Consider the following 23,889-nt stretch of genomic DNA (forward strand, 5'->3'; position numbering starts at 1 on the left):
TCTCATTTAGTACGATTCAGAAATGATTTTAAATGTCCCAAAATCGATTTTATTTGAATTATTTTATACTGTCTTGCCTTTGTCTGTGTGTGCCTTTATTTGGAGCGCTGTTCATGTTGTACCCGGTTTGCCCACTGAGGGGCAGTGTGGTTTCACGCAGTCTAATACACTGTTAAGTTGTAGCCACATTAGAGAGTAGAAGGAAAAAGTCACAAACAAGTTGTTCCAATAATAGTTGCTTTTTTTGCAGTGTGGAGCCGTTCTTTTGAGTGATAAAAGTGCCGCGAGTAGCACGCTAATTAGCATTACCGAGTCAGACTGGAGTAGATCATTACAATTCCTTGCACATGTAGAGATTGAAGCAAAAATCATTGTCAATCAAATCATTTTGAATCAAAAATCGTTCTTAATCGAAAATCGATTCTGAATCAAATCGCAGACCCAAAAATCGGAATCTAATCGAATTGTGAGACATGAGGCGGTTTTTCACAGCCTTGGTCCATGGGCCTTTTGTCTCGTCACGTGAGTGTTTTTGTTCCTGTTTTTACCTCCCTTATTGGAGCGCCTTTTGTTTATCTCTGCCAGTGCTTTGTTTTTTTCCTCATTTTTTTCAGAGGTGATTTTTTATTTTTTTTATTTATTTATTTTTTTTAAATAAAACTCTAGCCATTGTTCCTAGGCCTCGTGTCACTCCACGGATTCATGATTTTGATTTCCATTGAGCATTCTTGTTATTTTGTTCTCAGCACATCCCCAAAAGATTTTCAATTAATATTTCATTCAATATAATCTAGGGCATGTTGTTGAAGGGGTTGAGTTTATTGTTAGCAGTCTATTTTAGAAAACAACAACAACAACACATTAAACAAAAACACTAAGCATGACGTTGGAGGTCTCTCAGGTGGCTGCAACACCGGATGAAACGAAGATGGCAAGTGTGTGTTGCATCCGTGTGCTTTCATCTCCTCTCATCGCCTCCTCTCATCGCTGTCAGTGGATGAACCACAGAAGCTTTTAAAGCAACTCACTGAAAAAACACCCAATGCTCACTCCATTCACCTTTGCTTTAGTTCTCGGTCTAATTCATTAATCGGGCATGGAACGTGTGTGTCCAAGCATGCCACGTGTTTCATTCTCTTCATGACCCGGTCAATGAAATGAGAAACATTCTAAAGTATATACACAGCATATACACATTGGCGGGGATTCTGAGAGAAACAGCCTGAAAGTCGCTGAGCACATAATGATGCCATTACTATGCACACCTACATGAAATGTAAAATGTGGAAGAGCGGTAGTTTAAAAAAAATATATGATGGGGAAATTATGCAGGTGGTGACTTGATGGCCCAGACAGACCGGAAGAGCCCCTTTTGCACCTCATTTCACAGGGAAAATCCAGTCCCTAAATCATGACCTATTATTATCAATTTCAGGGATCCTGATTCCTACAGCACCAAGACAAAACAATTTTATGTGTTGCAAGTTGAAGTACACGTAATCTTAAAAACTCATGTTATAACATAAACCTTTTAAATGCAATTAAAGGCATGTTGTGGAATGAATAATTTGTAGGAAAATTGTGTGGGAATGCTGAAAAGCTGAATGCTAGGATTTGAATGCATGTGCTTATTGTCATGTCTGGGAAGATCTGGCTTTGGTTGAGGGCCCTGAGTGGGTTCCCGCCCTTCCGCGGGTTGACCAATCCGGGCCCTCAGCCACTTGTGCCTGGCCCCAGGTGTGGCTAATTACCCAATTAGTGTGGGTGTATTTAGTTCCTGGGTGGTGATCAGTCACCACACCGTGACACTTATGAAGTAAACTGAAAGATAAATTATGTGAAAATTTCTCATCTTTAATTGTAGATAAATGAATAGACAGAAAATGAACCGCAATCTGACTAAAGTGGGATAGCAACCATCGCCACCTGTTAATGAGAAAATGCACTTTACCAACTTCGCCACCAAGTATGGTAATATTAATGATGATAAATTGTATCTATGGAAGTGAGCGTGGAAAGAAAAAATTCAAAGTGTCCCATTAAAAATGAATGGGGAAAGTTGATATTTAACATTAAATTGTGAGAAAACTGTAAGTAATGTGTAATCATACAATATATTTCCATGGAAGGCGTGAAGTTATTAAGCAAATTGAAATTTGATCGGTGTAAATTGAATGTATTATGTGGGAGTTGTTGCATGGCAAAAAAGTGTGGAGAATAAAATGTTATTAGTGAAATCATAATAGTAAAGGTTAGAAACAACACAATGCTTTAGCATTCCCACAATTAAAAATTAAAATGTATTTCCTTTTTTATTAAATGACTTAAGTCCTAAAGTCGTCAGCAGTTGACCATAATCAAATAAACAAACAAATCGACATACACTGTAAACTGGCCACTCGGTCCAATCGTTGAGTCAGTTCAATAATTTGGCATGTCTTTTAGCTTTGATTAGATTTTTTTTTATTCCAATGGTTGGATTGTTACATGTGGTATGAAATGCGAGCCATGACAGTGACTGTTGGCTTTTCACAAAATTTCACATATCGCACACCATGGCTACCAAGATCAAACCGTTGTAATCTATGTCGGCAATCTATCATAAGAACACTAACAAACTATTCATCATGTATCATTTTTCAAGCGTGAATACAGCTTTTTACGTACTCATCATATCACGCTCATTTTTGATTTTGAAAACTTGCTTAGTGATCAAAAGCTCTGCGGCTGACAGATGACTGTGAATCCAGGAAACATCTGGCTGTGTTAACTTGGCCACACTTAATCATTCTGAGTGTGACGTTGTGCATGCAGCTGCAAGCAATGGTGTAAAAATGAAAGGCACCCACTAAGGCACGTTACCTCTGATGTCAATGCTTCCTATGTGAAAGGTTCATCCAGCATTAAAAAATGTCCATTCAATGAGGGGGGTTGGCATTGAATCAAACGTAATAGTACAGGCAAGAAAATTCCAAATGCTTTTAATCTGCCACAAAGTTGCAAACAGCAGAAAGCGGCAACAAACAGAAACAGCCACAGCAATTAAATTGAATGGCAAAAAACAAAAGCAGGTCAACTGCTGTAAATACACTCCAGAGAAGCAAATAATGGGCTGAGACACACAATCTGACACAAGAGAGAACGTCCAAAAACTGTAAAAAAACATGCAATTAAAGTACAATTATAAACCAAAAACTAACTAACTGGGGGTATTAGGGGGTTGAACGGGTCTCTAGAAAGACTCGGTTACGATCATCACATTGAAGAGTCGTTCAAAAGACTCGATTCGTTCGTGAACGTCACATCATTAGTGCCCGCCGAAATGCTCCCACACAGTCAGTCAAGCGGAGCGCTTACATAAAAATACGGCAAATCTAATGTATGAATGGGGAGACGGGTAACTACTCTAGTGAGCCCAATGTGGCGGAGTAAGAGTAGTGTTACTTCTTCACACATCTACTCAAGTAAAAGTAAAAAGTATTGTGTGGTAAAAATACTCTTGGAAGTACATTTTAAAAAAAAATGTTACTCAAGTAAATGTAACGGAGTAAATGTAACCCGTTACTACCCACCTCTGTTTTTTTGTTGTGATATCACCATTCACCTCTAGATGGCAGACATGGCTTTGCTGTACTTACATCATCCTACAACATGAGTAAGCGTAAACATTTTTGAAGATTGAGATGATATGTAGGACAATCAATAACATTAAAATTTTGAGTGAGTTGATACAGTGGGGAAAATGCACAAAATGATTTGGTTTGTTGTTCTTTCTTGAAAGGTGCTATTTACACAAGAGAGCCCTTTGCACTGGGTTGGGGGAATGACTGTATGCGGTTATTTTGTTAGTTGCCTCAAACCCTTTGTTGTTGGATGATGATAGTGGATTTTTTTTTTATACATGCATTGATAAATGTTATCAAAAATGAAATAGATAAACTACTTTGCATATATGCACATATTTTGTCCATATTTAAAGTGGTTTTTTTTTTCTTTTGTGTGCCCCCCAATATCACAAATGAAAAATGGTGGCGCCCTCCATCATTTAAGTTGCCCATCCCTGCTCTTTAAAGACGATGACTCCATCAAAAAATAAAAAGCGGGAAACACAAGACAGACATTTTCAGTCTGCGGTAAGTATAGAAAAGGCCTGTTCACAAAAAACAACAGCTTCTTGTACATTTGGTGAATTTCCTCCAGCCTTTTTATCTGAATCACTGTTGAGAGGCTAATTATAGCTTCAAAAAAAAATGATCACATTCATTGGTCATCAATAATATAATGAATATGATAATGTAATGAATGACGAAAGGCCGACTTCCTCCGAATGAAACTTTCTTCAGCCCCTCTGGCCCTCCACCACATGGGCATCCTCGTCCCCGTGCTGCTGAACGTCGGCCCTCTTCCTCCTGGCTCGCACTGAGTCAGCGCCCTGAGCTGCAGCATCCTGCCGTTCGGCCTCCATGTCCTCCGCTCCAAACTCATTGGCCACTTGCTCCTCTGCCTCCATCTCCTCTTCATCTCTTTCGTCATCATCCTCCTCGCTTCTCTCCGAGTCTGACTCATCGGAGTTGCCGTCTTCCAGGTAGCGATAACCTTTGACCTGTGAACACCAATGACATCATTCCAGCAGGGTAAGAAATGGCTTTTTGTCAATCAGTAGAAATTTGGCATAATACAGTGGATATAAAAAGTCTACACACCCCTCTTTCTGCCAGATTTTTGTGACCAAGATAAATCATTACAAAACTTCGTCATAACCTTAACAAGTATACTTCAGATCATGTGGTTGCACAAGTTTGCACACCCTCTTAAAACTGAGATGTGACTGTTCACAAATAACCAATCACGTTCGACCACATGTTAAATGAGTCAGCACAAGCCTGTCACCATTTAAGATGCTTCTGATTGACTTCAAATGAATTTCAGATGTTCTAGTAGGCTTTTACTGACATTTATATGCTTTTGCGTATTAAGGGTGTGTAGACTTTCTACATACACTGAAACATGTTTGCAATATACCATTAATAATAATAGCATCAATTTGGTTTGAATTGATCTAAAAACATTTTTTTTAAATAGTGGGCAACCAGGGTGCTCCAGTGCGGGTGTGTCAATCATAGAACCGATGGCCTGGGGGTCTAATCCGGTCCATGAGGATAGAGAACACCTTCATTGCTATTTTTCAATACAAGTACAGGTAAATGTTTTCTGTTTGTGCCCTGAGATTGGCTGGCAACCAGTTCAGGCTCAGGGTGTACTCTGTCGACTGCCCGAAGACAGCCGGGATAGCAGCACACCCGCGGCCCTCGTGAGGAAAAGCGGTTAGAATAATGGATGAAGGGATGTTTTCAAAGTTTTGTTTTTTAAATTTTGTCTACTGGCAAGCACACTGATGAGCACGTACCACTTCACCCAGTGGTGTCCAAACTCGGTCCTCGAGGGCCGATGTCCTGCAGGTTTTGGATGTTTCCCTTCTATAACACAGCTGATATATGATCAACTAATAAGCAAAATCTGCATGAGTCTGATAAGGACCCTGTTGATTGGAATCAGCTTGTGTTGGAAGAGGGAAACATCCAAAAGCTGCATTTGTGAAGGCTAAAATATGCTAAGCTTCAGGAGCAAATTTACCCTCCGTCATATAAAATGCTGTCCTACCTTTACACTTAAATTCTGTGAAAATTTATTCTCACTGTTGATATATTTGACACCGAATATTGCAAAATGTTAGTCAACAGCATCATTTCAAAAGTTGTTGACTTATTTTTTTCATGTACTGCCACAACTTGTTTGTATCTTTATGTAAACGTTTACAAGGTGGGCAGATAACTTCACCTTCTTTGTTAATAAGTTCCAACTTTATTTTGTCAAGTGTGATGACTGAATTGAGGTTGTCAAGAATTCCAGATGGATGCGGGAATATATGTCAATTAAAAATGATTTCTAGAGTTGATTGACTGTTTAATAAACGATACATAAACCCACTTTGCTCTGTAAATTGCACATCAAAATGAAAACACTGATTCATAGTACTTTTCAAATTGCAATCGTTTAAGATTGCTCATATACTTTGCAACATTTGCAGCAAGATAATAATCAATAAATGTGAATGTTTTTTAAATGTACTTGTACTTATTTGCAGTAAAAGAATGGGAACATTTTGGAAAAGTTATTATGCCACGAATATACAGGTCCGGTTCACTTGAGATAAAATTGGGGTGAATGTTACCTGAAAATGAAAATAAATAGATAAATAAATAAAATGAGTTTGACACCCCTGCTCTAGTGATTAACACATCTGCCTCACAGTCAAGACTCGTTCTGGGTTTGAACCTCAGCTCAGGCCTTCCTGTATACATGTCCACCAGTAGTTTTCTCCAGGAACTACAGTCTTTTTGTCACAATTTGGTCTTTCTATCTAACTTAAATTACTTTAAACATTTCTGTGACGTTTTTGAGCAACAATGTTTTTTTGTGTGTGTTTTAGATTACGGTGTAAGCCAGGGTTCCCCAATTAGTTTTCACCAAGGTCCAAATTACCGGTATGTCAAGTTTGCCAGGACGCGGGCTGAATTGTTGAAGATGTTTTTTTGTTATTAACTATTGGACAAGTGAATATTGTTTTATGTGCGTAATGCAGAAATCACTGTTTCTGCTATTATTAGTTGTGGTGTTATTTTTATTAGTAGTACGTTTTTTTTTGTCGTAGCAGACACTGTGTATATAGTTGGAGTTATAGAAGCCTGTGTTGAGGGGCACACAAGAGAAAAAAAGCACAGTTGAAATAGAATAAGTCCATGTAGGGCTGGCTGTTCTGTTCACCTTGTGTCTTGGTCGAGGGATGCGGGGCAGCCTATGGCGCACATTGTTGGCGAGGCGTCGCTCCATCAGCCAGTAGCAGTAGCAGGATAGCAGTAAAGTCGCTAACAGGATGGCGAGTTTAGCCTTCATTGTGTGGGGAGAGAGACAGGATTAAAATGGGACATTTCATTCACAACACCAACAATGTCATGTGTTTTCTGCAGGCTCTTTCGACAGCTCTTGTGGAACAAAAAAGAGAAAAAAACTGTTTTGTTTTGTTTTTGTTCCAAATGAATGCTAACAAGGTTTTGCAGGCTGAAAACACAAACATTTGAAAATGTGTTGAAAAAGTTTTGCAAAGTGGCGTGTTTGGTGTACATTCTGAAACCCTCCAACTGTTCAAGATTACAATATATGTCAAATTTGAAACCCCAAAAAGGCATTGAAAATATCAGTGTGGCATTATTATTGTAGCATTTTCAGTAACAAAGGTTCTGCATGTGAAACTTCAAACAACAATAAGATTTAGTATACAGCATAAGAATTAAGGGGCTCTTTCACCCAAATTCGATCTTCCAGGCCAGTATGACTTCATAAGCTATCAATAACGACAGGTCAAAATATTTTCAGTTTTTTTGGGCACAAATAATTACAAGTACATCCTGAAAATATTCCCATTTATAATTACCTTATTGCGGCGTAATCTGATTTTTAAAATTTCTTTCTCTTTTTTTATTTTATTCTTGCATCAAAACCTAACAGGCAAATTTCAGAATGTCATTTAAGTGGTCGTCAGTGCTCCTTTAAGTGGACAAAATTAGCGCAAGAACATACATTAAGACTGTTTAGAGAACGTTTAGGAAACGCTGCAAAGCCTGACGTGAAACCAACATTCGTTAGCTTCGCAAGCATTCACTCCTCAGTGGGATGTGGCTTTTCAGTGTTCACGCCACTGTCACTTACCCTCATGGGCAAATCTGACCAGAGGTAGACTACAAAGATGGCGATGGCCTGCAACCAGTGATAGATCGTGTAGACAAAGTCCAGACGTTCTTTCTCTTCGGCATACAAAATACCAAGCAAGGCTGAAACATAAGCATGTGTTCATACTTTATGCTAATACATAAGATGTGCACGCACCACAACATTTCAAGTGCTACTCACTGCTGACTCCAGTCTTGTTGAGGGCCGTACCAAGCCCCCACAGCATGGAAATCACCAGAAGCGGGACTTCGTATCCCAGGTAGCAAGGAGGTGGCGAGAACACCATGAGGACCACCAACAGCACCGTATGCACAGCGGCGCCGCCTGCCAGACACACCCAGCGCGGAAGGCGAAGGAGGCAGAGGGACAAGGAAGAGAAGATGGAGCACGACAGCCCGTAGACCACAATCAAGAGCCACAGTTTTTGGAGGCCCAAAGTACAAACGCCATACGACTGTAAGGAGAGAAATGAGTCAGAAATCAAAACGACTGCGTGCTCATCCAATTGTCTCAGCCGCATCTAGTACCATGTCCTCATGATATGAGAACCTTTTTTTTTTGCTTTTTAAAAATTCGAGTGAGCAATTATTCAGACGCTCCGCCACTAGATGGCCACCAGATGGCAGCAGTGGACTTCACAACATCCAGCCACCATCAGTTCAAGTGGTTACCGCACAGTGAGTCTGTTGGGTTCTGTGCTTACATTTTCCTTTTTTTTTCCTCCTCTCCAGTATTTTAACGATTTCTTTTTTTTTAACCCTGATTTGCTGAGAAAAAGCAGATGATGTCCATTGAATTATAGCTTAAAATTCTAGAAAATCACGGGCGAGGTATACATGTGGGCAACTTGGCGAAGCAGTACAAACGTGGTAACATTGTTTGTACGCTACGTATTATACTGAAGTATAAAGAGACGATAAAGGCGATTGATCATGATTCATTATGGAAAATTGTGCAATCAAATAATTTTAAAAAAATTAACATTTTGACAGCATAATATACTCAAGGGTTGAGTACTTGTACTTGCACTGGTCTGAAAAAAAGTAGTATTGAACATCCCTATAATCATTATTGTATTTTTTTTTTATGACATACAATACTGTACTGTACTAGTTTAATGAAAAAAAACAAGTTACATTTGAAGGGGCTGAAACAGATTAATAGCATGTCCTTTAATTCAACATCTTAAATTAATTTGAGATTCAAGTGATAACCAATTTGAGATACAAATTAAACTTGTAAGTCAAGGTAGAAATGTATAACCTATCTGAATGAAGAGTAAATTTGAATGACAGCTCAGTACCAGGCTGAGTCCAGTGATGGCAAAGAAGACTTCCAATCCACTGTAGATGAAGAAAGGGCAGAGGAGCCGCAGGCGGTAGTCCCTCAAATGTTTGAAAGGGAGCTGGAAGATGTTTCCCCAGCCAATACTGCGGAGGTCGATTTCCTCTGTTGGGCGGTATGCAGCACCACACAGCACAAGGAACTGAATGAGGTAAAACAATCGAACTTCACATTTGAAAACTGAAAGACAGAATTTTCAAGTAGATGCATTCAACTAATATTTACCTAAATATCAATGAATGTCAGATCAACATCCTTAAGCCTTGATTACTCACATTGATGTTGTAAAGTATTCATGTGTAGCAATACGCAGGGCTCCTAATAATGTCATTTACTGTATATAGTGTAATCATAGATACCGTATACGGTATTTGTGTGCCGTTAGAAACGCATGGGCACACATCTTCAAGTAATAGACATTTTCTTTATGACCTGGAGATCAAATTCAAAGTTTCAGTTTTATACTGTATGATTGTGTGGATAGTAATACAGTAGCTAATGATTCCTTCATTAAAAGGTTGCATTTTTTACATGATGCCAGAGTGTGTGTTGTAGTAAAAGAATTCAACAGGTGAAACAACAATTGCTGGGTCTTTTGTTTGTGTGCACTTACAATGATCATGGAAAGGAAAGCGAAGCCCATGAGGATGCTCTCCACGATAATCAGCTTCATGGACTGGGGGAGACTTCTCAGCACAGTCGTGTTGAATCCCGGAATCACACCAGTGATGTCGGCCCCTGGTAGGAAGAAGGCAGGCAAGAAAGTTTAACCGACATCATTTGGAATAGCAGCTTCGGCATGCCATACACTTTGCAACCACTTTGTACAAGCGGACACATATTGAATTATTTCAATCCAAATGTTTAACACTTTCGCTATGATTTCAGAATGAAGGAAATCTTGACTTTGGATATGCAGTCTGAAAAGTCAAAACAGAATTTTGAGTCATTGGATGGATAAGATGTTCTCTAATGTACTCTTCTAAATATTGTACCACTAATATGTTCTATGACTGAGAAAATAGTCATCATTTACTGTAGTTCTTTCCAAATGTGTTTTGACTGGTTGAGGTCAGGGAACTTGATTTGTGCTTCACTAACATCCGAACACGCCTTTATGTACCGCTCTTCTATACAATTGTCCGCCTTGTCTTCATAAGATAAAACATACTTAGGAGGAAACAAAGACACACCCCTGATTTACTGATTAATTTACATTTGTAATGTGTGGAATTAAACCTTAATATATGTACTATTTAGAAAATAATCAAAGTTTTTTTTAATGTGTGTTCACTCACAATAGACGTGGTTACCAAATTTAATTTTGCTACGTACAATTGGTTTCACTCAATATATATATATATTTTAGTATCTAGCAAGGTGATAGCAAAACATTTTTCTATTCAGTTATAATTTATATATTTTTTTTTTACAACTGTGAGACAAAGAAAAGAGGTGTGTGTTTTTATATGAGGGTGGTCATACACAGGTATACTAGTGATAGGCCAATATGTTGTTGTTTTTCCAGGGCAGATACCGATTATTAGTAGTCAGGGAGGCTGATAATGGATATTTGGAGAATGGAGATGATATTAAATTGCAGTACAGTGGACCCCAGCATGCTCACAGCTCGGCACCTGCATTTTCACAGACACCACCCCCCCCACCCCATATTTATTTATCTATTGTGAGAGGAAGGGGATGGTGTTGTTTTATCCTCCATTTCCCCCCGTTTTGAGGAAAACACAAATTGAAAGTTTATCAGCATTTTTTTAAAGAAGACTTTTGTTTTTATGTCCCAACCCCCAAATGCACTTCAATGCGCATCAATTATATGCATATTTTCACTACTCGAAGGCCCTAACCTCCTCGAATGAAAAATAAATTTATTGCTGTCCAAAAAGACCAAATTAACTCTTATTATTCTTGAAATGCTATCAAGCATGTTTGCTAAAATAACTTTTTTAAATTTTAGACAGAGAATAAACAGCTTTGTTTAAAAAATGGAGGAAACTCCCAGTGGCAGCAGAATTTCTTAGAAACGTACGTGAAAATGTAAATAAATAGTTCCCTGAAGTACACACGCATGCATACACATTCATACATACATACACAAATTACACACATATACACACCCACATTTGTATTTGTGTTCTGTAATTTCTTATGTCACTGCATAATTTTCAGTTCCCAGTTAGAATGAGGGTGCATGGTAGCAATGTGACTTTACCACAACTTTTGACGTTGCTGAGAACGTGACTGTTGTCAAGAATGTAGCCATTGAGGATGAGACTCATGGGGAGCTCGGCAAAGACGAAGCTCAGCTGGTGACAGACACATGATGGAGAGGGGAGACAAATCAAAATCGTATTACAGCCATCAGACCTACAACCTGCCAACAAATATCTTATTATCTCTTTTGATTATTCATGATTATATTCAAGAATCAGAAACATAACTTGGTGAAATAGCTTCAGAAACAAATCTTGTAATCCTTTTAATATTAGACGCTGATTGCCGCTAAGTGCTTATCTGTTCTAGTTGATCTGCGGCGTATGAATGCATCATCCCACTGTCTGCCTAGCGTGTGTATCATTGAACCTTTCACTTAATTGTAAGGTCAACACTTTGCATTTTATTGTCAACTGGCTTCTTTCACAGTTAATCAAATTAGTCTCTGGTATGTTTTCATCTATTAGTCAAGCACAATTCAGGTATTTTGCTTTTCCCCTACTTAGAATAGACTGCAAGGTCATAAACCTTATTTTTAATGCTAAAATCATATTTATTTATTTTAACACAGTAGTTCCAGAGCCCTAACAGGCTTTTGCTTTTGGAAGATAATGATAATTTGTGTAGTATTGATGCACAATTAACTATGAAATGTTATGTTTAGATGAGTGTTGTATGGACTCACGTGGAAGATGGCACTGAAGACTGACTGGAAGATGATGATGTATTTGTTACACGCCCCTTTTGGAATCTTCTTCTGCTCCTGGACATGCTCTTCCTTATAGTTGACGTATTCATAATACTGTTGTGCCATCCTGTGTGTGTTATATGACAGTTTGACTTCAACTTGTCATCAATAACCTTTTTTTTTATTATTATTGTTTCTCAAACCTTATACACCAAGTACAGTGCCATGCTAGGCCTAAACGTTTAAAAAGGAGGCATTCCTTGTACTGCACTGAATTTTTTTTTTTAATTAAATAAAATCACAGCTGGATTCAATTCACAGATTCTACGCATTGCACAAAAGGGAAGATGTGTGTTCCAATCCGGCAACAGTAGCAGACGGGTGAGTCGAAAGTCATTGGATGATTGGAAGACAAGTTGCCAAAAACACACAATTATAGCTTGATATATAAATGAGAAGTAATAAGTCAGCTAATTCATGTATGCCAGCCATTTACAGTAACAGGTAAAACATGACAGAAGGTACATAATTAAAGTTTATAATAAGTATATCCACTTTTTGTGAATTGTTTTGCTAAGTGGTGTGCCGTGAGATTTTTTTCCCAGGTGAAATATGTGCCTTAGCTCAATAACGGTTGAGAAACATCGTCATTTTGTTTCGCTAACACAATCAAATTGCTCAGTCATGTTGTCAATATAACAGTCAGTGTACTCTGGAGGGATGCTGTGATGTAAACTAACGCTTACGTTTTGATGACAAATTCGGGTTTGTCAATTGAAAATGACACTTTTGTGAATGTGGAAGATCGCAAGCAACTGAGCACTTTTACCGTTTGCACTGTAATTTGTTGACAAACCGTCTCATTGTGAAACAGAAAAGAAAAGTAGAAATTTCAACATGCAACAATCTCCATAGAGAAAATTGTACATGCAACACCGTAGGGATTAAAAATAAAAATTAAACAAGCACTTTTGAGAAATTTAATTCAGATCTGAGAAATGTACCAAATCGACTGAGAATAACTGAAGGATAATTAGTTATAGATGATAGTTTGCTCATCTGTGCAATCCATTTTCAGCTTTTGTCTGAAAAGTGCAGGTAAACGCATTTTGATCCCTGCACTTCCTCACCTTGTGATATAATTCCCGAGGGAGGCCCATAGTGGCACAATGGCCACGCCTATGGCAACAGCAGATGGAACCAAGGTGTAGTAACGCTCCCAATAATTGGTGGAGACAAAAAATGCATAGATTCCTGAAGCCAGAAACATCATCCACTTTGTTCCTAGAAACCTTAGAGCAAGACATTAGGATGACATGTTTTAGCAGGACACCGAGGCGTGATTGAAAGAATTGTTGAGTGTGTACCTGATGAGAATGGGCGTGTACAGCAGGCCTAATATGGGTGTGACGTTAATTCCCCTCAGCATCTTCCGATCAATGTCTTCCAGACCGAGATTGCTGTACTTGACTTCACGATAAGTCATATCATAATGAAGGATAAGCTGCATCTGCAGCAACCCTGGAGAATGCACATCACAAAAGATACAGTTGAGTTTGGCCTGACGCACATCAAACGACGACTGCGCCTTCTCACCCATGTACACGCTGTAAATAATCATGGCTCCAATGCTGGCTGCAAGGACATTCTTGATAACTCCCAGTCGCTTCCTCCTGTAATATTTTCTCTCTTCCTCCTCCTCATTGTATTCTGCCTGCGGACCCAAAAACTCCTCCATCTTTGGGAAAGAGTGTGAGCAAATCACAAGAGTCAAAACAGAATCATTTCACCTGCATACAGGAATGAGTGACTGATCATCACAAGCAGTGGTGTAGTACAGGGTATGGCGTATACCCAAATTATAACATTGGCAAGTTATTTAGCCTCTCTAACTAAACTAACCTACATGATCTGATTTAGTTTTACAGTAGCTAGGCTGATATTTGATTTTGAACTACCCTAAGTTAAAAAACAAGAATGGGAACAAATAGTTTAAGATTAGGCCTAAAACAATATTGAGGTCTAACCACACTGTTTTTCATAATTTTTGTTCATTGTTCACTAAATATTGTTTTTTAACACTCTTCAACTCTTGTTTAGAAAAATACCAAGTACTAAATGAAGCCCAGTATGGCTTCAGAGCTAAAAGGACAACATCAATAGCTCGGATTGAAACAGTTGAAGAAATAACAAATGCACTGGATAAATAAAAGCATGCCATTGGAATATTTATCGACCTTAAAAAAGCATTTGTACCATAAATCACTCACTTTTACTCAATAAACTGGGATTAGAGTGATAACTGGGAACTGGTTAAAGAACTAGTTAACAAAACAAACACAATATGTTATAACGGGTGAACAGTAATCTGATAAACTTGGTATTGTTTGTGGTGTACCATAGGGATCAGTGATGAGTCCTTGGCTTTTTAATTTGTACATAAATTACCTTTAATGTATCAAAATTATTTAAATTAATATTGTTTGCAGATGATACAAATATATTCTATAGTAGTGAAAATTATAGCGAACTTGTGAGTACGGTAAATACAGAACTAAAAAAAATTAAAAAGTGAACATACATGGTGTACAGTTAGAAAATGTGAAGGAATATAAATTTTGGGGTCTAATAATTGATAGCAAGTGGACAAGAACTAAAATTTCCAAAAGCCTCTCAATCATGAATAAAGAAAAGCAATTCTTAGAATAGATCATGATGCTCTCAGAATATTATATTGTTCCTTAGTTCTCCCATATCTCACCTATTGCATTGAAGTATGGGGAAACAATTATAAATGTTCCATACAGCCCTCATTCATATTGCAAAAACGTGCAGTAAGCATCATACACAAGGCTCAATTTCTAGCACACACAAATACATTGTTTATTCAATCAAACTTAATGAAGTTACATGACCTTGTGAAATATTATTATAATATAATTAATCTTATTTAAAGCCTTTGGTAAATCACTCCCAAATAATGCACAACATTTGTTGTTGTTGTTGTTGTTGTTTTAACTTAGAGAGAGTACTTATTTCATGAGAGGCTTTGGAATTTTGGCACCACCAAAATGCTCTAACGGCCAGGAAGCGTTTTTGTGTGTCTGTATGTGGGGTAAAACTATCGAACGGTCTATCTGGACCTACAGCACAAGCAATGCCAAAACATTTATAGCTTTAAAGCATCTTACAAACACATGATCTGGTCACAGTATCAGGATGGCAGGGCTTAGCTTTAATTGCCCCGCATTGGCTTTTTCTTACCATTGTTGGTATTGGTTAGTTGTTTCTTACCATGCTGGTATGTTCCATTCCATTACTTTGTGGGTATGTCCTTGATGATACTTTACCATGTTGGTACATAATATTTGTTAGTATTTAATTATTGCTGCAACATATTGTATTTTAAAATTGGACAAATTATTATTTTATCCGTATGTAATGTTTCAATTTTCTTAACCTGTTATTGATCAGTGGGACTTGTATGGCTATAATTTAAATATTAGGGAAGCGGAAGCTTTCTTTATTGCCACTAGTGTACATGATGATGTTTTTTTTTTGGGGGGGGGGGGCATGATTATTTTCTGATTGTTTGTTATAATGTATTGCTATGTTTGGCTTTTTTGGAACATGACATATTTGTTTGATCTGCTCAAAAACAAACTAATCAAATCAAATCAATTGTTTGTTTGTCTCATGATAAATACACTTTACATTCATTCAGGCTGCTTATGTTACCACAAATAATAACTACAAACTGCTCCTAGTCAAGTCATAATTGTATTTAGTTAACAACTACAAATGATGGATTTATCATTATGAAAGTGGACAGTATCTATATTTCCACTTCTCCAGGGACCACTACACCACTGATCACATGGCCAAGACGTTGAAGCATGAATAAAACTGAGCATTAGAAAGCTCACCTGGCCCTGCATGTTGTCTTCTTGCCCCACAGCCAGCATTTCATTAGCAGCACCATTGAGGGGTGCTAAAACCTGATTCGCTTCATTGAAAGCTTCCTCCACGTCCACCGCCGCCATCTGGTGACCAAAAGGAGTACAACACCAAATTCGTCAGCATTGCCAGCAGTGTCATCATGTAGTGAGTCATCAAATGAACATATTTATTTAATAACAATATGTTCTGTATTAAATCCAAAACGTACTGATAATATCTGGGTAACTACTTCCTTAATATCATTACAAATATGTGCACATTGTCTGTTCACATCTACACACATTCCTCCCTGGCAATACTTTGCCAGGCCTTCACTGCAGTTGCCTTCATTTTTTGTTTTCTATCCCCCCCCCCCCCCTCTCTCTCTCTTAAATGAATTTAGGCATATATTACCTTTTTACTTCTTATGAACTTTACAATGAATTTCTCACATGGTTATTTTTAACAAGTTCTATTAAACTTATGAATTATATGTTAATAACTTCCTTTAGACAAGAAAAGTGTGGGGAATACATTTACATAGGAGTGTAGGCCTAAACGAGTGGACACGTCACCGCATTCCCACTGATGGACTAATGGACATCAGAGCAATTTAGCAAGCCAGTTCAGATTAGCAGCATTAGAGTTGACCCACAGTTTAGTTGTGAGCCGCCTCAATTTTGGCAATATTATATCGTTTAACGTCACCCGATTCTGACATTAGTTCAGCTGCAGTTCCAATCAGAAGGAAGCACCAAGCTCGTGAGACATGACACTCCGTTAACTTCTACATGTCATGTGACCTCTTTAGCACAATATAATACTGTTCTAAGTGTTGCACTGATGCGATTGTTTGTTTATTTGACCAAGTTAAGCCAAGCACTTGGTCACTGCCAAATAAATAAAAAGTACTAACTTTGCTCGAATGTAGTGTGAGTCATTGAATGTTTTTAGTAGCTTTACTCCTTTGATCCTGTGTGGACACAAATGTTTATATATATAGGGCAGGTGTGTGAAAAAAAATAATTCATTCAATAAAAATAAAAAAATCCAGCAGTATGCCACAGAATTTTAAGCCATATGCCTCCTTGTGCCAACAAGTTCATGTGAACTTCATATAATATTTTATAACATTTCAGTCAGTCCCATGTTGCCTTGACATTTATGTCAATGGCTAGACAGAGTCCAGCTCTGCGTGATCCTGAAAAAAGTCCAGCAGAGGATGCACTTCCTGGGGCTGCTGAGGAACTATGAGAAGCTGTTGAGACACTTCTATAAACCAAACACTGAATCAGTCCTGTGTTCCTCCATCAGTTTGGTTTGGTGCTACTACCAAAAAAAGTACTGTCCTTGATCAATATTCCACAGCATTAGTCACTTATTATTGCCCATTCAAAATTGTATCACAATTACTGTGCGACTAGTCACTTAATAATGCTCCACGTCGTTTGCACAGATGTCAGTGGTCGGTAGTACAGCACTATTACTACTATACATCACATCATTACTTGTTATAGCTACTTGTTACTGCAATAGATCATGCTACTAGAGACAAATTCCTTGTGTGTGTGTGTTGTTGTTTTTTTGCTTTTTGCTTTTAGTATTTTATTTTTTTAATTATTTTAATGTATTCTTTTTTTTATTTTACCCATTGTATTTTATTATTTTATTGATTGTTTTTAATTTTATGGTTGGTTTTACTCGATTTTATGTGTATGATAGTGTGCAGATCTTAGTTTGCAGCACATTTGCTTATAAAATGTGCTATATAAATAAAGTGTATTGGATTGGATTTTATATACTTAGCCAATAAAGTTGATTATGACAAAACAGCTTCCACTCTTCTGGGAAGACATGAAGCGTGCCAGATAACTCGCCATCTCTTTTTTAGGTAGTTCATGCCATGTGTTCTTCCACATCAAACTCATCCATTTAGGCCTTTATGGAGAGTTTACTTTGTGTACTGGGGCACAATAGCGCTGGAACATAAAATGGACTTCCCCAAACTGTTCCCCGCAAAGATAAGGTAAACAACTGTTTAAAATAAGCCTTGCTAAGATGAAGACTTGAGATTCAGTGAAAAATATGGGGTCTGCTCCTGATTAATAACGAATGTGTTTCTATTTTGTGTGGATCTAGATATTGTATCCAACGATATTGTTCCTCCCTCACTTCCTTGTTGTTAAACAAATTGTGCTTCTTCTCTATGTAACTTCCCCATGGTTATGAATTTGTTAATGTCATTTGTCAGTTGTAACCGGTGTTACAATACTTTCATTTAGCTTCATTTGAATTGTTTTATTGTTTTATTGTTTTATTTATTAAAATATAAATTTAGATCTAGCTCATTTTTTTATTCTAAGCGGCTTTTAAAAACGGCAACAGGGTAATCACAAAACTTAGAAGCATAATTACTGCTATTTACAATACGACTGATTATGAAAAGGTTTTCGCAATTACAAGCAAATCTAAATCATTCCATTTTATGCCTGGATATTTTTCCCTTTAGTAAATAGAGGTACAGTACCGAGAACCCCTCGTTACCTACATTAGCATACATTTTATTTTGTAATTAACCTGAATTGGAAACTGTAATACAGTTGGGTATGGTTTAAGTAAAGCATAGGGAAAACATGTGTGTGTGTTTTTTCAAATATAGATTATGTACTAAAACATAACTAAACCATTTAGCATCACGTTGACTCGTACATATACTCACCGCAAGTGGAGCGTATTTGACGCTGGTCGTGTACTCAAGCCACTTACCGTGTCTGACACGCGAGTCGTGTTTATTGTGGAAACTAGGTTCGTCCACTGTCCATCTGTGGGACAAGCACCAGCACTGAGCCTCTTCTCACGCGAGGTGGAAAGGCGAGGCTTTCGTTTTCCAATCAAGTGTGCGAGCCACAGGTACAGTAAATAATTAAAAGAGTTTCGAAGGGAACCGAAAGTCAGTCACTTCCTCCCCATCTGTTCGTGTTTGTCTTAAAGGGACAGGCGCGTATGTTTGCCGCCTTCCTCAATCACTCAAACGCCTGATAACGCTCATCATGTATGAAATAAATGATCATATTGCTTTGTTCACGTTAACAGAAAAACATTGCAGCCCCGCTGATATGCTGTAGGAAGGCTGACAGACTGAACGGCAACACACACACACGGTCCACTTACAGCACAATCGGCGCAAGAATGATCACTATGGACCAATACCTGAGGGTAGCAGACTTACATAAATAACTCCGTGTTTAAACGTGTTTGTGTGTGTGTGTGTGTGTTTGTACATACTACATTGTGAGGACCAAAATGCGCCTTTAACCATCAGATTGTGGACATTTTTGTGAAGTGAGGACATTTTGGCCGGTCCTCACAACTCAAGACCTCTTTTTGAGGGTCAAGACTTGGTTTTAGAGTTTAGGTTTGAATTGGGTTACGGTTGAGGTTAGGGTAAGGAATGGGAGTAGGCAATCATTTGTGATGGTTGGGGTTAGGTGAAGGGGCTAGGAAATGCATTATGTCTATGGATGTCCTCACAAATAAGTACAAGTATGTGTGCGTGCGTTTAAGGGTCTTTTTAGACAAACAGTTCATCTACCAAGCACAGGTTAAAGCTTGTGCCATTCGAACACCAAAGCTTTAGACTAAATTTGCAATAAAAAAAAAATATAATAATAATAATAATAAATATTTTCCTCATCAGGTCAAAAGAATATATCAGGGTTATGTTAATATAATTACACATAACACAACAGAAAACAACAAAAGAAAATGCAATTCACTTTCCACATCATTTAAGACACACATTTCACATGTTGGAATAATCATAAATCACATGTGACTCATTTTGTAATTTAATAAATGTACTTTAATAAGTTGAGGTCAAATGAAGTAATAGCATCATACATTTATATAGTGAACCCGCATACTCTCAGTACGGCACCCACAGATTCACCCATTTCCCCCCCCCCCAACATTTTTGTTTGTTTTACCCCTGATTTTTCATGGAAAACACTCAGCATTTTTTTAAAGAATCTTTTGGTTTTATTAAAAAAATCCAATGCATTTCAAAGGGTGTCAATTATACGCAAAGTCTTCACTATTAGCGGTAGAGGAGAAGCTGGAGTTGGCCAACAACTGATAACAGGCTGGCTTGACAGCAGACACCTGATGGAAGATTCCAGCAAAGGTTCCAGAAGTCAGATGAGGTTCCTTGCTGAGTTGGTGCCAGAGAAAGCAAGGTGAGCCAATAAAGAAAAAATGGTTGTCAACTTCTCATAATGCTGCACAAAGGGTCCGGATTGCTATTGGCTGTGGTGCACGTTGACAAATGATTAACTTGTATCTGCGAGCGGGTCAACAAAGCACAGTAAGTCGTGAACGAAAGAGAAACAGTTATTTGTGATAAACTGCATTAACAAATCTATGCATGACTGAGTCAGAGTAAAAACATAAAATAAAAATACAAACATATCCCAGGACTCCACTCTGAAGGACCAAGCCTGGTTGAATGTTAGTCCACATCCAGAGAGGCTGTTAAGACAAGGTATCCTCACCACGCGGATGTACAAAGAGCTCAGAACCTTTCATTAAACCCCGAATGCAGCCAACAGTTGGACCCAGATTAACTTAAATTCTGATGCATTTACCCACAAACACAACACAAATAAAACACTTCCTTTCAGTTGCCTTTTGTGTGTGTATAAGTCTTCAGCATATTATCCCGCTCTCGCTGTTGCTATCCGCTGCCGACGGCTGCTTTCCTCATCATGTCCTCATCTTGGACCGAGAGCTCTGTAAGCTTGCGTCCCAGCCTCTCGTGGAGGTCCAGGTATTTGGCCACGCAGCGGTCCAGGCACACCGACTCACCCTTGCTCAACTCCGCTTCTTTGTAATGTGGGGGCACGCACTTTCGGTGGCAGGCGTTGGTCATTCTAGAAAGGAAAAATCCATTTGAGATATTATTGTTTCAACTTTCAAGCTGTGTTTAATTTTGATCATTTTGTGACAATATATGCCAAGTACATCAGCAACTCAAATTATCTTTGCATTAGATATTTGTCATTACAGTTAAGATTTGGTTGTTGTATTAATTAAAAATATATATATTTTAATGTCATTATTCTTTTAAAATTTGTGTTACGTTAAGAATATGAAGACGTTATTTCCAACACTTAAGTTAAAGGTTTTAAAATGATGACAGTTTGGTGCTTTTGGTTGCTGTTTACTTTGGTAAGTTTTTTCAGGACTAAAAGTACAAAATTTAAAGAAATACATAATTAAATATCACTAAGTAGTCAATATCAAACTCTGCTTTGCAAGTTTATAATGCTCAGGTTCTTATATCCCTGTGTCTATATATTCTGTGAGGTCCAAAATGTATGTTAATAACTGGAATGCATGAAACATACTCAATGTTAAATCCATGGCCTTTTCTAAATTGTCATCATCATCATTATTTTGAAAAGGTTCCAACTAGACTACTGTATTTTTTTGTTCAACAGGTTTAGAAAGCATACAGTAAATAAATAAGTAATTTGACATATTGCTCCACCTAGTGACGGGATTGGTGATTGGTTTTAATTCACTGATCGGGCCCTTCCAAATTTATGATGATTGTGTAAAGCCTACTTAATTGATTTGAAAACTCAGAAAATAATTTGAGTTGATGTGACTGCGTGCTAAAATCCAGTCTAGGACTGGGCTTGGCACACTTGTGATCAAAGAGCCACATCCGTTTTATAAACAGACAGATGGGCCAGATCAGATGACCTTAAAATGTTTTTAAAATAGTATGAACACTATGCACAATTTTAACAATAAAAAATGCATTGTCTATTTACTATGTTATTTATAATCAGGGACATGCATAAGCGGTGCGCATGTGTAGTGAGGATTCATGAAGTGCGCCAGATTAGATTGCCTCTGTGAGCATTTACAAGCCAAGTATTATGCAGTTTAGGCAGCATAATGGTGGGTGATGACTTAGTAAAATATAAGTAAAATCTACAGAATGATGTTTGTTTGTTTTTTTACAAATTTGTCTTGCTTACACCAAATTAATTATAATAAAAAAAGTTTAATTTCTATATACAACTAATATTTTAATATTTCTATTTTGCAGTTATTGTCGGTATGGTGTGCAATGAATTAGTTTGTTCAGCTGTATTGACGTATGTTACCATACAGCAGAAGGAAGATTTTTATTTATTTGATTATTTAATATCCATGGCCTACATAAGTTTTACATAGGTAGTGGAAAGTGGATATTTTGCCATGACCGGCAAATCTCTTGCTAGCGCTTGTTTGCCATAAACGGCTCTGATTGGTCAATTGCCGGAAGAAGTCATGCACTGGATGTGGTTCCTAACTCGCTTCACCCCCCTTCGGTGTCTTTTCACAAAGTTTCCATTTTGTTTCACCACCGAAGAGGGGCTGCTATCGGCATGACTAGCCTAACCCATAGAGCATATAGACTGTTGTCAAGAAATTGTAGTTAAAAGGGGGGGGGGGTTCGAACCCATCCCATGACCTCATACATTCAGGGTGACCGCCTTAAAGTGTAACTCCACTGGAAACCATTCTTTTGCTCCACCGTCCACCCCTCACTAATAGTTGAAAATGGCGCTCAAACGGAGTGTTGCCTGCAGGATGTTGGGCTTGCGAATGGGGAGAGGGTTGGGCGTGGTCTGGATGTGATAGACAGCAGCAGTGAAAACTACGGTCTAAATCATTTCTATACTATGACAAGCTATGCTAAATAAACTAATCAAACGGTATGCTAATAAATCACTAACCTGGAAATTGGTATAAAGATGTTTGCAAAACGCTACTACTCCAAATCTAATTCGCTAAAGAGGCGTGCACGAGACTTATCCGTGGGTGTCTGAGCGACTACGTCATATTGTACAAGTGACGTAGTAAATCCCTTCACGTCCAATGAGAAGACTAACAGACAAATCGTGTTTATCCCAGAGATTAAACTGAAGGTGGCGCCACACAAATAGCGCTAGGCAGTAAATTGACGATCACGGAAAAATATCCACTTTGTTTTAAATACAACGATTTACTGTCATTTCGGAAAATTAACGAATGAATGGATTTAATGATACGTTAGATTAATGATCATTACTGCACTATCCCTCTTGTGTACACTTTCGGATTTTGTCGGCGTTGTAGTTTGACATCGCCGTAAATGCAGGGCACCTTGTACAGTGCAGTCAAAGTGACATATTTACGTAGATCCAGGTCAGACTGGTCTTTTACTAGGAAAATGCAACATTTGACAGACATGCGTCTGAACGGTTCTTACCCTGGACCTATTTGTCTACTGTAAATGCTTGAAAATGCTAATATTGAGCAGTAAGTTTTCCTTAACGTGAATAAAAGCTGCAAATGCGGAGACCTTCGAGAGTAGTAGCACTGTTTAGCACTTGAATTTGAAGTGATTCCGCCCAGTTGCCGCAACAACAGCTTAATTTCATATTTGTTCACGTCAATGCCAAGCAAGAGAACAGTATGAATGATCAGTGGGTGCCACTGCAGCAGCTAGCACGCTCACGTTAGCGTATTTCAACTTTACCGGTTGTACATATCAGCCATCATCTCCACCTCCAGCTCCGCCGCCAGTTGCTGCGCCTTCATGGGATCCATGACCGTGTCGCAGTGTAGTGCAGTGTTTCTGAACGAAAACAAACAGTCGTGATGACCTGCTCCCTCTAACAGTGGCAAATTCCGTGCCGGTGAGTCTGCGTAACCTTCAACTCCGAAATATACACGTGCAAACGATTTCCGTCACCACTTCCGGTGTCAATAAAGTTACATTCAATCATGATGAGGAGGGACAGCGCGCCCTCTACTGTGCTGCATATGTACTTTTACTCCGGAAATACACCCTGACCCCT

The 23,889-nt window shown here is 38.2% G+C and overlaps 2 protein-coding genes across 3 annotated transcripts; both read right to left on the minus strand.

Moving 5' to 3' along the window:
• Positions 1–2,965: 2,965 nt before the first annotated feature.
• On the minus strand, positions 2,966–18,934 carry unc93b1 (unc-93 homolog B1, TLR signaling regulator). 2 transcript variants are annotated; one of them, XM_077572001.1, is made up of 13 exons: positions 18,758–18,934; positions 15,979–16,095; positions 13,649–13,790; positions 13,420–13,573; positions 13,183–13,344; positions 12,050–12,179; positions 11,363–11,456; positions 9,746–9,870; positions 9,092–9,274; positions 7,969–8,242; positions 7,768–7,889; positions 6,826–6,948; positions 2,966–4,603 (listed from the first exon to the last, which is right to left on the minus strand). In XM_077572001.1, exons 2-13 carry the CDS (start codon positions 16,093–16,095, stop codon positions 4,340–4,342), a joined length of 1,890 nt encoding a protein of 629 aa, XP_077428127.1. In that variant the 5' UTR covers positions 18,758–18,934; the 3' UTR covers positions 2,966–4,339. The 2 variants fall into 2 exon arrangements, with proteins under 2 accessions (XP_077428127.1, XP_077428128.1); XM_077572002.1 differs by having other exon boundaries at positions 18,711–18,934.
• An 893-nt stretch (positions 18,935–19,827) lies between these two features.
• timm10 (translocase of inner mitochondrial membrane 10 homolog (yeast)) lies at positions 19,828–23,811 on the minus strand. Its single transcript, XM_077570954.1, has 2 exons — positions 23,568–23,811; positions 19,828–20,919 (listed from the first exon to the last, which is right to left on the minus strand). The coding sequence occupies exons 1-2, from the start codon at positions 23,636–23,638 to the stop codon at positions 20,724–20,726; spliced, it is 267 nt and encodes an 88-aa protein (XP_077427080.1). The 5' UTR covers positions 23,639–23,811; the 3' UTR covers positions 19,828–20,723.
• Between the last annotated feature and the right edge of the window lie 78 nt (positions 23,812–23,889).

Source organism: Vanacampus margaritifer, chromosome 7 (assembly GCF_051991255.1).
Source record: "Vanacampus margaritifer isolate UIUO_Vmar chromosome 7, RoL_Vmar_1.0, whole genome shotgun sequence".
Taxonomy (NCBI): Eukaryota; Metazoa; Chordata; class Actinopteri; order Syngnathiformes; family Syngnathidae; genus Vanacampus; species Vanacampus margaritifer.